Below are 14535 nucleotides of genomic sequence, written 5' to 3' on the forward strand. Positions count from 1 at the left end.
GCACTGGCTGTCTAGACGCTTATATAAAAAAGGAGCAGAAACTGAGTCTGGAAGCTACAGACCAATCTCACTCATTCCCGCATTCTCAAAAATAATAGAAAAAATTGTTCTTCAGAGACTACTGACCCACCTTGAACACCACAACCTTCTTACAAACCAACAGCATGGATTTTTGAAAGAGATCAACAGCAACAGCCCTGATACAACTTGTAGAACATATAATAGACAAGCTGGAAGAGGGCTGCATGGTCACTAGTCTATTTTTAGACTTCAGCAAGGCGTTTGACTGCCTAAACCATGCCCAGCTACTCCAAAAACTAAGAACCTTGGGCATAACAGGAAAAGAAGCAGGTTGGTTAGAAAGCTATCTAAAAGATAGAAAACAACTTGTTGAGATCAACTACACCAACAACAACACCACTCAAAATGTCCACTCAAAAACTGCTAATGTAATAAGAGGGGTGCCTCAAGGCTCTGTGCTCGGCCCAGTATTATTCCTCCTTCACACAAATGACATGCCAGACTGGCTTCAAAGCGACTGTCATACAGTCATGTATGCAGACGATACAGTCCTCACAATTACTGATAAACAAGCAGTAATGCTAGAAAGAAACACAACCACCTATTTCAACCAAACTAAACAATACTGCTCAGAAAATTGTCTAGTCCTAACTTAAACAAAAACAGTACAAATGGCTTTCGCGACCAAAAACAAGAACACACAACTAATACTACTGCCTCAAGTAGAATTAAAAGAAACAACGAAGCACCTAGGTGTTATGATTGATTCAAAACTATCTTGGAAACCACATGTAGATCAACTTTGCATGAAGCTTTCTTCAGGCATCTACGTGATTCGCAGAATGAAGCAAATAAGTGGTCTGGATGTGGCTAAAGTAGCTTACTTTGCCCTTTTTGAATCACACCTGAGGTATGCCATAACTAAATGGGGAGGAACAGCGAACACAAACATATAAAGGGTCCTCAAACAACAGAAAAGAGCGATCAGATGCCTGGCAGGCATACAATATCAGGAAAGCTGCCGAGAACACTTCAAACAATTCAAAATCCTCACTGTAATATCACTATACATACGTGAAACAATCCTGCATGCAATAAGCTAACAACAAACAAGACACCAGGACATACACCAATCATAGATAAAAGATACTCCCTTAGTAGATTTCCCATCCTTATGGAACAGCTGAAGCCAATTTTATTGTTAGTTCTGTACGGTTTTCTGTAGAGGTTGTGTTTTGTTTACAATTTGTTTCCCGTTATTACAGCCATTTAAAACCTCGTTTAACCAAATAATACGATCTAATCATAAACAATAACTTGTCCCCTAGTTATATAACCAAACAGTAAAGCACAAATCAAGAAATTAACCCTAAAATAATAGAAACAAAGTTTCTTCGACACTAGCGCCTTTGTGTCACGTACATGAACTAGACACGAAAAACGTGCTTCAAAATTTACAATGGGATGAGAAGTCTACTTGTGTTGGTTAGTCTATGCACCAATTCAACACAAGGCATGCCTCAAACTTTGCCTTGCCACCACATCATCTCAGCCTATTTAAAAGGAAACCAGCGTACAAAGGAGCTTTGTATTACACAATCATCTACCTGAGCAGCTCAAGACACTACCACTGCCACACTTCAAGAACAAGTTGACATCATGGCTACAGGACAGACCATTTTACACAGAAGCCGAATTCCTGAAAAAAACTACACCAGTTCCCCTCAACCCTACAATGTTGTAAATAATTTTAAATTAACCATTTTTTTACTTATTAATTGTTTTCTAAAAAGTGGTTGATTTGAAATTGAAACTTTTCACAAACATTTATGACAACTAGACAAAGCTACAACAATATTATGACAATTTTTTTAATTCATAAAACAAAATGTTGGCCATTTAAAATTTTGTTTCTTAAATAACTCAAAAACCCTTCATTTTACAAAAAATTTACAAGAATAACTTTTTTAAGGCAATTAAATTACAAATCGATTGACACCTTACTTATTTTAGAATAGACGAATATTAACTGAGATATGGCAGGTAGCTATACGTGACCGCTGGAGGTTAGTTTTAGTGCATGCCGAGGCATGTGGCTAAAGTCTGCCACAACAATGCAACAGTCTCCATCCGCTTTGCAAGTTATTTTTAAGCTATTTTAAATTATTTTAAACTATAATAAAATGTTACATAACCCCAAAAGGGGCTTTTAATCAATTATCTATCATTAGGATGGCATAAAGTTGCACAACTTTTTTACTGTCTTTAAAATTCTTTGCTGTGGTGAAAGTCAACGTACTGTACTACTAAGACCTGTTGTGGTTTGCAGGCTTATAGATATATTTTGATCAAATTTTGTAATTTTATTGATTTCATACTAGACTATTAACATTTGACAAAACCATTTTTTTCTTCCCTCTAGCAGCAAACCTAAGTACTATAAATTTTAACCTAAGTACAAACCTAATGTTACAAAATTATAATATTATATTAAATCTGACTTGTTTGTTTTAGGAAATATTTATGTAAAAATTCACTCAAGCAAATGGAAATTTGCTTGACGCTTAGTCTGCTTGCTGCAGCGGTGGTGTTTAGTTTCGACTGTATAAATGCACTGCTGGAAAACCTTGAGTTATTTACTCCTTATGAATAACTAGTTTACCTTTTAAATTATGTTTAACCCCCTTCTCTGTTGGCTATCAATTCAGTTAACTCTCAAATTCTTCTTTCTGATTACCTACTTTTATGGCAAAAATATATGAGCTAAGAATATCATTGTTAAAAATTTGCAAATCAAACCAGACAGTTACAAATCTACTTAGATTCACAATGCCTTTATACAACACAGTTGATTCATATGACTAGTTGACCCTTTTAACATCCTTAGCTGTAGCTCACAGTAATATGTTTCTTAGGCTTCAAACACATTATTCTTCGTTGAATTGCACTATCATAATATCGGTTGCTGTATCATCCAACTCTGAATTTAATCCAACACTACCACAGTTGCATAATTGTCTTACAGGAACCCCTAGAGATCCACCGCCATGTCAAGAAATGGAGCAAGTTCTGTGAGCTACAGTTGGTGCTTGGTGCCAGCCTACGTGATGTAGACGAGCGCTGGGCTGATGGCAAGGTAGCTATGGTATTTGCACCAAAATAATGCGTCGGAACCAAATCTCAAAACCATCAAAACTTAAGAAAAGTTTTGGTTTCGAGATTCGATCTGGGAATTTCTAGATTCCAAAGTTTCAAAATTTAAGATTCTTGGCAGTTTTGGGTTTTAAATTGCTAAAATTTGCTGTGTCATTATTATCGTTAGTAACACCATTTACACACATGGAGCAACCAGATCACCATAACACTGATTTTACAAGTAAATTTTATTTCAAACTCCATTAGATAAATAATAATACTTGAACAATGTATAACACATTACAGTGTATACCTAGATAAAAAGGTAATGTGGATGTGCAACAGATGCCATATGTGTTTGCAGACGATTGTAAGTAAACTAGAAATTAATATACAACACTTGACTAACAATTCCAACATCTTGGTTGCAAAATGCTAAATGTAGTTAAAAGTTTGGTAGAAGACAACATTAGTATTGTTAACAAATTCGACTTTGTAGTTTCTGATTACAATTGTATTAAAAATAAACTATCAAAGTGCAATTGCTCTATAATTAATATCATAACAGTTTGATTTTCATTCAGATGTAGTTGTAGATTCTGTTGTTAAGTTTTAGGTATTACGGAAGACACCCAGCTTTCCTGGGATTCACATAAATAGTATTTGTACCAGGCTGTCTTAAGTTTAGAAGACGATTCCCTAATGTTTTTTAAAAATAAACTGTATTACAAAAATCTGACACATAATTTCTCCCATTAGCTTGACAACAACCTGTATAATGGGTAAACGGTATGAGTAACTACCATGAACTATGATATTTTCAGAGGAAAATCACAATAGCTGCAATAAATTTTGAAACGTAATTTTTACAGCAATGGGAGTTGTACCATTTTATTTAGGGCTAATAAAAGGGCTAATAACATACTAAATTTTAATAAAGATTTTTTGGCCTGTTTTTTCCTAATCTGAATTTTTGTTATTTTATGGGGTTTTTAATTGGAAAATCTCCATTGAGAATAAAAATTATAAAATATGCCTGGAGATACCATGGGTTAAACCCCTAGGATGCAAGGCTAGCCCGGGATCTTTTTTCACATTGCTTCAAGCTAGACCTAGGAGTTGCGGCATTATCATTTAGATCAAATCCATTGGTGATTTGGCAGAATTTGAACCTGGGTCCTCGGGAATTTATGTCCTCTATCACTAGATCAGCTCGCTACCCCACCCACGCGACGGCCCTGGTTATTACTTATTAGCAATTAACTCATAGTTGACCTAGTAGTCAATAAAGGTTTTGTGCCGGAACAAATTAGCAACAGGTAAAAAGCAAGACTATAATAAAATACCAATCGTTAGTACCCAACTAGATATATACTTTAGTAAAAGTCCCTAATAATCCCCCCGGTGCTTTCCCTTACCCCCCCCCCCCCTCAAAGCTAGGAATTGCAAAATTTTACTAAATCACACTTGGTATTCAAAATGGTTTGGTCGAATGCCATATGCTTTCATTCGTTAGTGTTCCTTATTAAATTGTCTAAAAAAAGTTTGTTACACTTTTGCGATAATTTCAACGGTTTCTTTACAATTTTTATTTATTGATAAATTATGAAATTGAGCAAATCTTTTTGTCAATATGTTTTTTTTAGTTTTTCTGCTGTAGTTTTTTTAATCGCAGAAAAAATGAAAAACACTACTTCTAAAATTTGTAGAATTTAAAGTCTATCTTGTCTTATCTTTCTATTGATAGGTCTAGGAACATTTTCTTTGAATAAATTGGTAAAAGTGAGGTTTGGATGTTGGCTGTTGAGTTTCTGCATCATTGTTTTTTGCTCCTTTTCCCTCCTCTTCCTCCTCCTCTCTCTCCTCCTCCCCTTCCTCCTCCTACTCCTTCCACCTCCTCCTCCTCCTCCTCACCTCCTCCTCCTCCGGAACTGCCCATAGGGAGTAAGTTGAACATCTTAAAGGTATAAGGTAAATATCTTAAAGGTTTATAGCGGATAACATAATACATTTATTTATACAAAAAAGGTTTGCAGTTGACATATTTACTGTGATTCCCCTAGTTTATTATTTAATTAAGAATCCTCTTCCTCCTCCATCTCTCTCCTCCTTTTCCTCCTCCTTCTCCTCCTTATATTCCTCCTCCTCCTCTCTCTCCTCCTCCCCTTCCTCCTCCTACTCCTTCCACCTCCTCCTTCCACCTCCTCCTCCTACTCCTCACCTCCTCCTCCTCCGGGACCACCCATAGGGAGTAAGTTGAACATCTTAAAGGTATAAGGTAAATATCTTAAAGGTTTATAGCGGATAACATAATACATTTATTTATACAAAAAGGGTTTGCAGTTGACATATTTATTGTGATTCCTCATGTTTATCATTAAATTGTGAAGAAATTAGAAATTATCGCAAAAGTGCAAAGGGACTTTATTTTAGAATATTTAATAAAGAACACAACGAATTAAAAAGTATGGTAATCAACCAAACCATTTTGGATATAAGTGTGATTTAGTAAAACCTTGAAATTCCTAGCTTTGAGGGGGGTGGGGGGAACGCACTGGGGATATTTTTAGGGACTTTTGGGAAAGTGTGTATTTAGTTGGGTACTAAGAATTGGTATACAGTCTTGCCAGTGGCTAATTTGCCCTGACATCTGCCATATTTTTCTCATAATTGACTGGGCTATAGTACCTACCTCACTCTATGACACTATACATTCAACTAAATCTCTATTTCAGGGACCTCTAGCCCAGGAATTCACAGCTGATCAGGTTCGCCATCTTGTGCGAGCCCTTTTCCAGATATCAGATCGCCGAGCTGTGCTTCTAGCCAAGATTGTTTGATATTTATTTTTCAATTCTTATTGTGATATTCAAATCCATTGTACGCTTTGAAACATGAAAATAGCTTATGTAAAATAAATAAATATATTATTTAATATAGTTTGTGTTTTTTACATTTTCCCAGAAAAAAGTGGAAACTTGGGATTAATTAGGCCTAAGTGATCAAGAAGTTTGAAATTGAGAAGTTTTCATTGCCTTTTATTTTATCTATATGTTTAATAGGCCAACATGAATTTTGTGATAATTGTTTTGAAGCAGCCACGTATCCGATAACAATATTTAAGGTGTCATTGGATAGGTGTCATGGCCTGTAGATTTGCCATCAAACAAAAAATCTTTGAAATTCCATCAGGGCTCTGCCCCAGTGGCCTTCAAAGTTTCTTCTCCCCTGGAGAAGAGATTTTTTATATTGGTAAACAATAACGCAAATGTAATACATAAAGAATAATAGTGTTTTATTTCTTTTAAAAAGTTAGGCAATACTGTCCATATCATCATGACCTCATACTGGCCTACGGAGTAGAAACATAGATCTCTATATACAGGGTGTCACAAAAAAGTGTGATGGGCTATACAGGACCTAATTCTACATGCAAAAATAAGTCAAAAATGAAGAATACATTTTTTTGGATTTCAGCTTAGTTTAGCCGTAATCCGCCATTTTGTTTTTTGGGGAAAATATTTATTATTTTAAAATCCCTTTGAGATATTTTTACGAAACTTGGCAAAATTGTTTACACTATAGTAAGTAACATTTATAAAAAAAATATTATTTTAACTTTACAAATTTCAAAATGGCGGCCGTTTGAATTTTTTAATGCCAAATTTCATGAAAACCGGTACCTAAATTAAAATTTTGTAAGACACAAAAGTTTTAGTATTTATTATAACTAATCCAACAAAACAAAAATGAATAAAATCGGTTCATAAATAAAGAAGCTGTGTTTAATTTAGTAATTTAGACTGAAATTATTAATATTAAAATGTATTAAATGTAATGTAATAATTTATGTAACGTATTAAGTAATTTCAGTCTAAATTACTAAAATAAACACAGCTTCTTTATTTATGAACCGATTTTATTCATTTTTGTTTTGTTGGATTTGTCATAATAAATACTATAGCTTTTGTGTCTTACAAAATTTTAATTTATGTACCGGTTTTCATGAAATTTGGCATTAAAAAATTTAAACAGCCGCCATTTTGAAATTTGAAAAGTTGAAATAATATTTTTTTTTATAAATGTTACTTACTATAGTGTAAACAGTTTTGCCAAGTTTCGTAAAAATATCTCAAAGGGATTTTGAAATAATAAATATTTTCCCCAAAAAACAAAATGGCGGATTACGGCTAAACTAAGCCGAAATCCAAAAAATTTTATTCTTCATTTTTGACTTATTTTTGCATGTAGAATTAGGTCCTGTATAGCCCATCACACTTTTTTGTGACACCCTGTATATTGAGATATATGAGTAGCAAGCACGGTCAGGCTTGAGAGAGGGAGAGAATTCTCGCCATCCCCAACATTTATTCTCTATGGAAGAACGGCAAACGCTGTTTTAGCTTGGATAAAACAACTTAACATTTTGATTAACCCTTGTGTAATAGTATATTTCGTACCTAGGGCCAAAAATGAGGTTTTGCTGGCTCGAGATAGTTTTTAAGTTCGAGACGTCGCAAAACCATTTCGGTCCGTGGTACGAACGCTATTTTTCACCACACTATACCCTATTACCACTATTCACCACTATAATAATGCACACTGATAGTCAACACAACTACAACTTTAGGGTTATGTGAAGAAATAATTTGAGGAATCAGCAAAAATAAAAATAAATAGTTGCTAGGCAACGGTGACAATAACACAATTCTTTTGCAATGCTATGTATTTTGATTGTGTGTAAACGCTGCCAGCAGTAGTAAATCTTACTGTCACAACAAGTATCGTTGTGTTAAATGCACACAGGAACATGATACCAAAGACTGTCCTAAACCACCTGATGTACCCCCGTCTTGTGTGTTATGCTCAGGAAAGCACTCTGCAAATTACAAAGGTTGCCCTGTTTATAGAGATATACAAAATAAGCAGTTCCCCCCTCTCAGAAAAAAGACTCTTGGTAATAATCAAAGCAATCTGGGTCTTCAGAGTCTTACACAAGACAATTCTAATACCAGTAATACCTTGCCTAAAAGTGCATTAGTAAAAGAAGGGGTAACATTTGCTGAAACTGCGCGGAATGGTAGTGAAGTTGGCCACACCAGTAATCATCATATTAGGGAACAAACCACAGAATCTCACAATCTGTCCGAGACTATAAAAAATTGTTTCTCACGCTTTGAGAGCATATTATCTAAACAAGCAGAACAGATTAATACCTTACTTAATCTTCTTACTACTGTTATTGCCCGCCTAAAATGAATATTCTCCTTAAAGTGGCATTATGGAATGCTAATGGCTTGGCTCAGCATAGCCAAGAGGTTCAATTATTCATTACCCAACACAAATTAGATGTATTGCTTATTTCGGAAACTCATTTTACGGATAGAACCTATTTCAAAATTCCATGTTACAAATTGTACTACACTAATCATCCTGACAACACTGCACATGGAGGAACTGCAATCCTAGTTCGGGACACGATTAAACACTATGAACTACCATGTTTTAAGGAAAATTATCTTCGAGCTTCCACCATTGTTTTAGAAGATTGGCTTGGTCCTATTACAATTTCAGCTGTGTACTGCCCTCCAAGGCATGTTATAACTTACAATCAATTTGAACAGTATTTCAACACTCTTGGTAATAGATTTATTGCAGGGGGTGATCTTAATGCAAAGCATCAATAATGGGGGTCACGTTTAGCTACACCCAGAGGCAGACAGCTTTTAAGATTAATGAATGACAATCAGTGCACCCATTTTTCAACTGGTGAACCTACCTACTGGCCCACTGATATGCGAAAAATCCCTGATCTGTTAGACTTTTTTATTTCAAAAGGTATTAACCAAAATTACACTGAAGTAAAATCTTGTCTTGATCTATCTTCTGACCATTCACCAGTTATGTTAAATTTAAGTACCGAAATATTTCACAAAGAACCAGGGGACGTATTTTTCAATAAATACACGGACTGGAATCAATTTCGAAATTTTATAAATCAAAACTTGAATTTACACATACAGCTACGTAGTCCTGAAAATGTAGAAGCTGCTGTTGATCACTTTGTTGACTGTATTCAAAATTCTGCCAAAGAATCCACACCTCTACCTAATCATGAAAAATCAGAGAAAATAGGCCTAGGCTACCCAATTCATATCAAGAAAAAGATAACAGAAAAGAGACGACTCAGAAGAATTTGGCAAAACTCAAGAAACCCGAATGATAAAGCCAACTTTAACCGAGCAGCACGGAATTTGAAAAGATTATTGTACGACACAAAAAACCGATGGTTTGAAGAATATAATCAATCTTTGTCGGCTACGGAAGCTACGGATTACTCGTTATGGAAAGTCACAAAAAGGCTGAAGCAACCCCAAATTTCAATCCCGCCAATTCGTAAACCGGATGGAAGCTGGGCTAAGAGTGACATAGAAAAATCTGAAGCTTTCGGGGATTACTTTTCCAATGTATTCAAGCCAAATGTAGGTGTGGTCAATAATGAAGAAGAAATAATTGAATTCTTGGACTCTCCACTTCAACTTGACTTTCCTCTGGAAAAATTCAGACCTACAGAAATTAAGGCAACCATTGACAAATCGCTAAATCCGAAAAAATCTCCTGGTTACGATTCTATCACTGGGAAAATGTTAAAAGAACTGCCAAGAAAAGGAATTATTTTTATTGCATTTCTCTTTAATTCTATATTGAGATTAGACCACATACCAACTCAATTTAAGAAAGCCCAATTAATTGTCATACCAAAACCAGGAAAACCTCCTCATGAAATCACTTCCTACAGACCTATAAGTCTCTTGCCTATAGTGTCTAAGTTGTTTGAGAAATTGTTCCTCAAAAGACTACAAGCTCTTTTTGAAGAAGACGACGTCATTCCAGGACACCAATTCGGGTTTAGACGGAGACATGGCACCGTGGAACAGGTCCATAGGGTTGTTCATACAATTCGAAACTGTTTGGAAAACAAACAATTTTGTTCTGCTGCTTTCCTTGATGTCAGTCAGGCGTTTGACAAAGTATGGCACTCTGGCTTACTATTCAAAATTAAGAAATTACTACACCATTCAGTTTTTCCTATTTTAAAATCATATCTTACCAACAGAACTTTCCAAATTAAACATCAAAATTACTTAACTGACCTTTACCCTATAGAATCAGGAATCCCCCAAGGAAGCGTGCTTGGACCATACTTGTATATTCTCTATACATCGGACCTACCAGAAAGTGTAAACACTATGGTTGCTACATTTGCGGATGACACGGCGATTTTATCTGTCCACGACAATCCAGCTCAAGCTACAGCAAATTTACAGCTAAACTTAGATGAAATTTCTCATTGGTTTAAAACATGGAGGTTCAAAATTAATGAAAATAAATCAGCACACATTACTTTTACCTTAAATCAGGCTACATGTCCTCCAGTATCCATGAACAATATTCACCTCCCTCAAGTAACAGAAATAAAATACTTGGGCATGCACTTAGATGCAAAGCTTAATTGGAAGGCACATATCTGGACTAAAAGACAACATCTAAATTTAAAAACAACTAAACTTAATTGGCTTCTTGGATCTAAATCACAACTCAGTACACAAAATAAATTGTTACTGTACAAAACAGTTCTAAAACCAATTTGGACTTATGGTATTCAGCTTTGGGGATCAGCAAGTACCTCAAACATTGAAATTATTCAACGTTAACAATCAAAATTATTACGTAAAATTGTCAACGCTCCTTGGTTTGTTACCAACAGAACACTTCACAATGATCTTCAAATTCGAACAGTAAAAGAAGAAATTACAAAATCTAGTGAAAAATACATCATAAAATTGGAAAATCATTCAAATTATCTTGCACTTAATTTATTGGACAATCACAACACCATTTACAGACTGGAGCGACATACGATATTGGACCTACCATTCAGATTCGGCTAAGTGTTATCAAAATTCTCTTTGTTAGCTAGTGTTGACGGTGGTCAATCACTAGCTCATGTTTTTCAAGTTATTTTTGTATTACTATTTATATCATTTGCTTATTGTTCAACTTGAACAGATTGTAAATTAAATAAAGTTAAAAAAAAAAAAATGTTTTAAGTAAGTAAGCGGACAGCTGATTTTGCGGCCCCGGCCTGTAAAAACCTGCTCGGTCCCCAAATTACGATGACAGCTGGCATGGCCAGCAAAACGTAACTTTCAGCCACCAATTAACGTATGTAATACAGCCAAAAATACCATAGTGTGGTGAAAAATTCATTTAATTCTGTAGTGATGTGACTGGTGGGGCATATGGGAGGGACTATGGATAAAGGTGTGGTGACGTCATATCTTGTAGTGCCAGCGTTCGCCGCTAGAACCACTAAGTTAAAAAAATTTAAATTAATTTTATAATAATTTAGTTATAAAATTAACTTATTGATTGTAAAATTAATTTAAAAATTTTTAATTATAAAATTAAACCGTCATAACCTAACCTAACCAACCAAACCTGCTGATAATATAAAAAATATATAAGATAAAAATAAATGAAGGTTAACTTATAATTTTGTATTATAAAATTAATTTTAAAATTTAGTATTATAAAATTAAACTGTCATAACCTAACCTAACCAACCAAACTTGCCGATAATATGAAAAAGATATAACATACAAATCAAATGTAGGTTAACTATTTACAAAAAATTGTTCTGTTCATAAATAAAATTATAAATGCCTCAAATTCTAACAAAAGATGTACAGTTAAGAAGTATTCACATTCTAAGCAAAATCTTTGACAAAAAGTACATGTCCCCGGCTGGATTCGAACTGGAGACCTCCTGAACACCAGTCCGAGACGCTATCAACTACCTACGCTACGAACGCCGCTGGAATCACATTCCACATTGTCTCGTTACGGTAATGGTGTTCCCTCAAGGAAGAGATTAGCCACTAGAGATATGACGTCACCACACCTTTAGCCACAGTCCCTCCCGTATGCCCCACCGGTGATGTGACCAGATACTTAAAATGTTAAATATAATTTAGTTGTCACCTAATTAATTATCAGCTGACATATGTTTAATGTGTCGTCTGCAGTTTCAAAACAATATGGTTGTGATTATTTATGAGCCATTATATTTGAGTTTTACAGTGTATTTTAAAAGTGTGTGACTAAACTACAGTTTTAAATTATAGGTAAAGTATCTTTATCCAAGTGAAGTTATAAAATTTCAAAAAGCTTTTAAAATTGTACAACTAAAAGGACTTATAAAAATACTCACACTTCTCCTAGCCAATATAGCACATGTTTTAAACACCAACCAAACATATTGTTGAAAAGGACACTGGGAGCTCAATCATTTAACTTTCATTATTATTTACCAGTTATCAATAATTTTACAAATTGACCACTGTTTTAAAATGAATAAAAATGGCTATTACAAAGTAAAGAACTTAATCACATCAAGATAAACAGGAAACAACTTACAGACTACTTGACTCAAACAGTATTTTCCTGTTTGGATCCCCACCCCACCCCCTGCCCACCTGATACATCTGACCAGCTTATCACCAAGACCTGACCTTTGGAGCAACAAACCCAGATATTACACCTGTTGAGATCATATTTGTGAAGAATATAATATTTTATCTGTTTACACATTGAAGAGATTCATTATCATTATCATGATCATTCATTCATCATTATCTTCATTATATATTTTCATACCTGTCATACTTTTATTTTAACCAATGCATGTTTTGTTTACAACTTATATTCTTGTTGTATAGAAAAACATTATCTTGACTACAAAGATGGAGTTTAAAATTCAGGAAACAAAAAGTGGAAAGGATAATCTTATTTTTAACAATTATAAATATCTAGACAAAATTATGTGGCAAAAAATGGTGATTTGACATGGCGTTGCCTTGGTAGAAACTGTAATGCAGTAATAAAAACTGACTCAGCTAAGTCAGCAATTATTGCATCTAACATTAAACACTTTGGGCCTCATCCTGTCACTATGAGATCACTGTTATCTCCAAAAACCTCTTCTACCCAGGAGTCCTCTGCCTGTATAGTATCTAATGAAAAGAATTTCTTTGAGACATCACTCCTCAGTTATTCATTACACCATCTGAGTCCCCCCTGGATATTACTGATAAATCACAAGAATTAGCATCCCCTACAGTTTTGGAATTACAAGGAAAAACATGCATTTAGTTAAACAAAATGGAACTTTAAAAGAGCAATTAAAATGTGTGCTTGATCACTCCATTGAGTCGGATACTCGTCTGATGAAATACACAGATGAGATTTTTCCCGTCCCAGACTATCTTCCGAAAAAAATAGTACCAGATATGACAGATTTTCCTGTACAGTGTGTACCTGATACGTCTGAATATGCAACTTCAACCGATGATCTTGTTTCACATGTGCAAGAGAGTATAAAAAATAGCGAATCGAAGGGAGCCCAAACTGACAGTCTATTGCTAAATACAACAATGATTATGACAGAGTTATTAGGCACCAACTGGCTCTCAGATCTGTCTCTCCAACCATACTTTAAAATGCTAAGTAATAAATTCCTAATTCCAAACTCATGTATTATAGTAAACCCGTTGATAGTGCATGCGATAAAGAATAGCCAAGACTTTCACACTTTTTTAGATCCTCTAAAAGTTACAGAAAGAAAGATAACTATCATGCCAATAAATGACTCTGAGGAAGTAAGTAAAGAAGGAAGTGGATCACACTGGAGTGTTTTGATCTTTGAAATAAACCCTAAATATGGTTTGTATTCTAATCTTATCTTAGTTAAACAATAATAATTACAAGGACAGAGATTTTAAAATACAAGGTTTAATGGTACATAAGTTAAATGGTTAAAATAGGGTTACAAAAATTGTTCAGGGGTGGGGATTCGTGCTGGCCGAATCAAAAGATTTCAAATTTAAATTTTCAATAAGTAAGTTATGGTAAGTTATGAATTAAATAATCTTTTAGAAACAATGAGTTAAATAGGAAGGATTTTGATTTTAATTAAGAGAGGTAAATTGGGTCCAAATGGATGCTTGAAGAGTCTAGTCTGAGTCAATAACTTAATAAAAATGGAATGTTCTCACCAATCTTCTGTAATAATAATTTTCTTCTTAGTAATAGGCTTAAATTCTTCTTTCTTCAGTAAAATTTGGAAATTTTGACACTACTTTCTTTTATAATATGACAATTATTTTCACAATTAAGAGTTTAAACTTTTATGTTCTTTATGGATGCTTTTAAACTGCACACTCCTTTTCATTGTTGTAAATCATATCAAGTTATGGGGTTCACATAAATAAAAACATGGTTGAATTTTATTAATAATCTTGAACCCAGATGGATGGT

The 14535-nt window shown here is 34.4% G+C and overlaps 1 protein-coding gene across 5 annotated transcripts in view; it reads left to right on the plus strand.

Moving 5' to 3' along the window:
* The window catches only part of LOC128982939 (centromere/kinetochore protein zw10 homolog), a 115260-nt gene extending 109165 nt beyond the window's left edge, over positions 1 to 6095 (plus strand). For all 5 annotated transcript variants that reach the window (XM_054402030.1, XM_054402033.1, XM_054402031.1 and 2 more), the window contains 2 exons: positions 3047 to 3157; positions 5892 to 6095. In XM_054402030.1, coding sequence (XP_054258005.1) covers positions 3047 to 3157; positions 5892 to 5996 — 216 coding nt within the window. In that variant the 3' untranslated portion in view covers positions 5997 to 6095. The remainder of the gene's footprint in view (positions 1 to 3046; positions 3158 to 5891) is intronic.
* Positions 6096 to 14535: the final 8440 nt, after the last annotated feature.

The sequence above is a fragment of the Macrosteles quadrilineatus genome, unplaced genomic scaffold, assembly GCF_028750875.1.
Source record: "Macrosteles quadrilineatus isolate MER2022 unplaced genomic scaffold, UCM_ALF_1.0 Scaffold_1__1_contigs__length_201487025, whole genome shotgun sequence".
In the NCBI taxonomy this organism is placed as follows: domain Eukaryota; kingdom Metazoa; phylum Arthropoda; class Insecta; order Hemiptera; family Cicadellidae; genus Macrosteles; species Macrosteles quadrilineatus.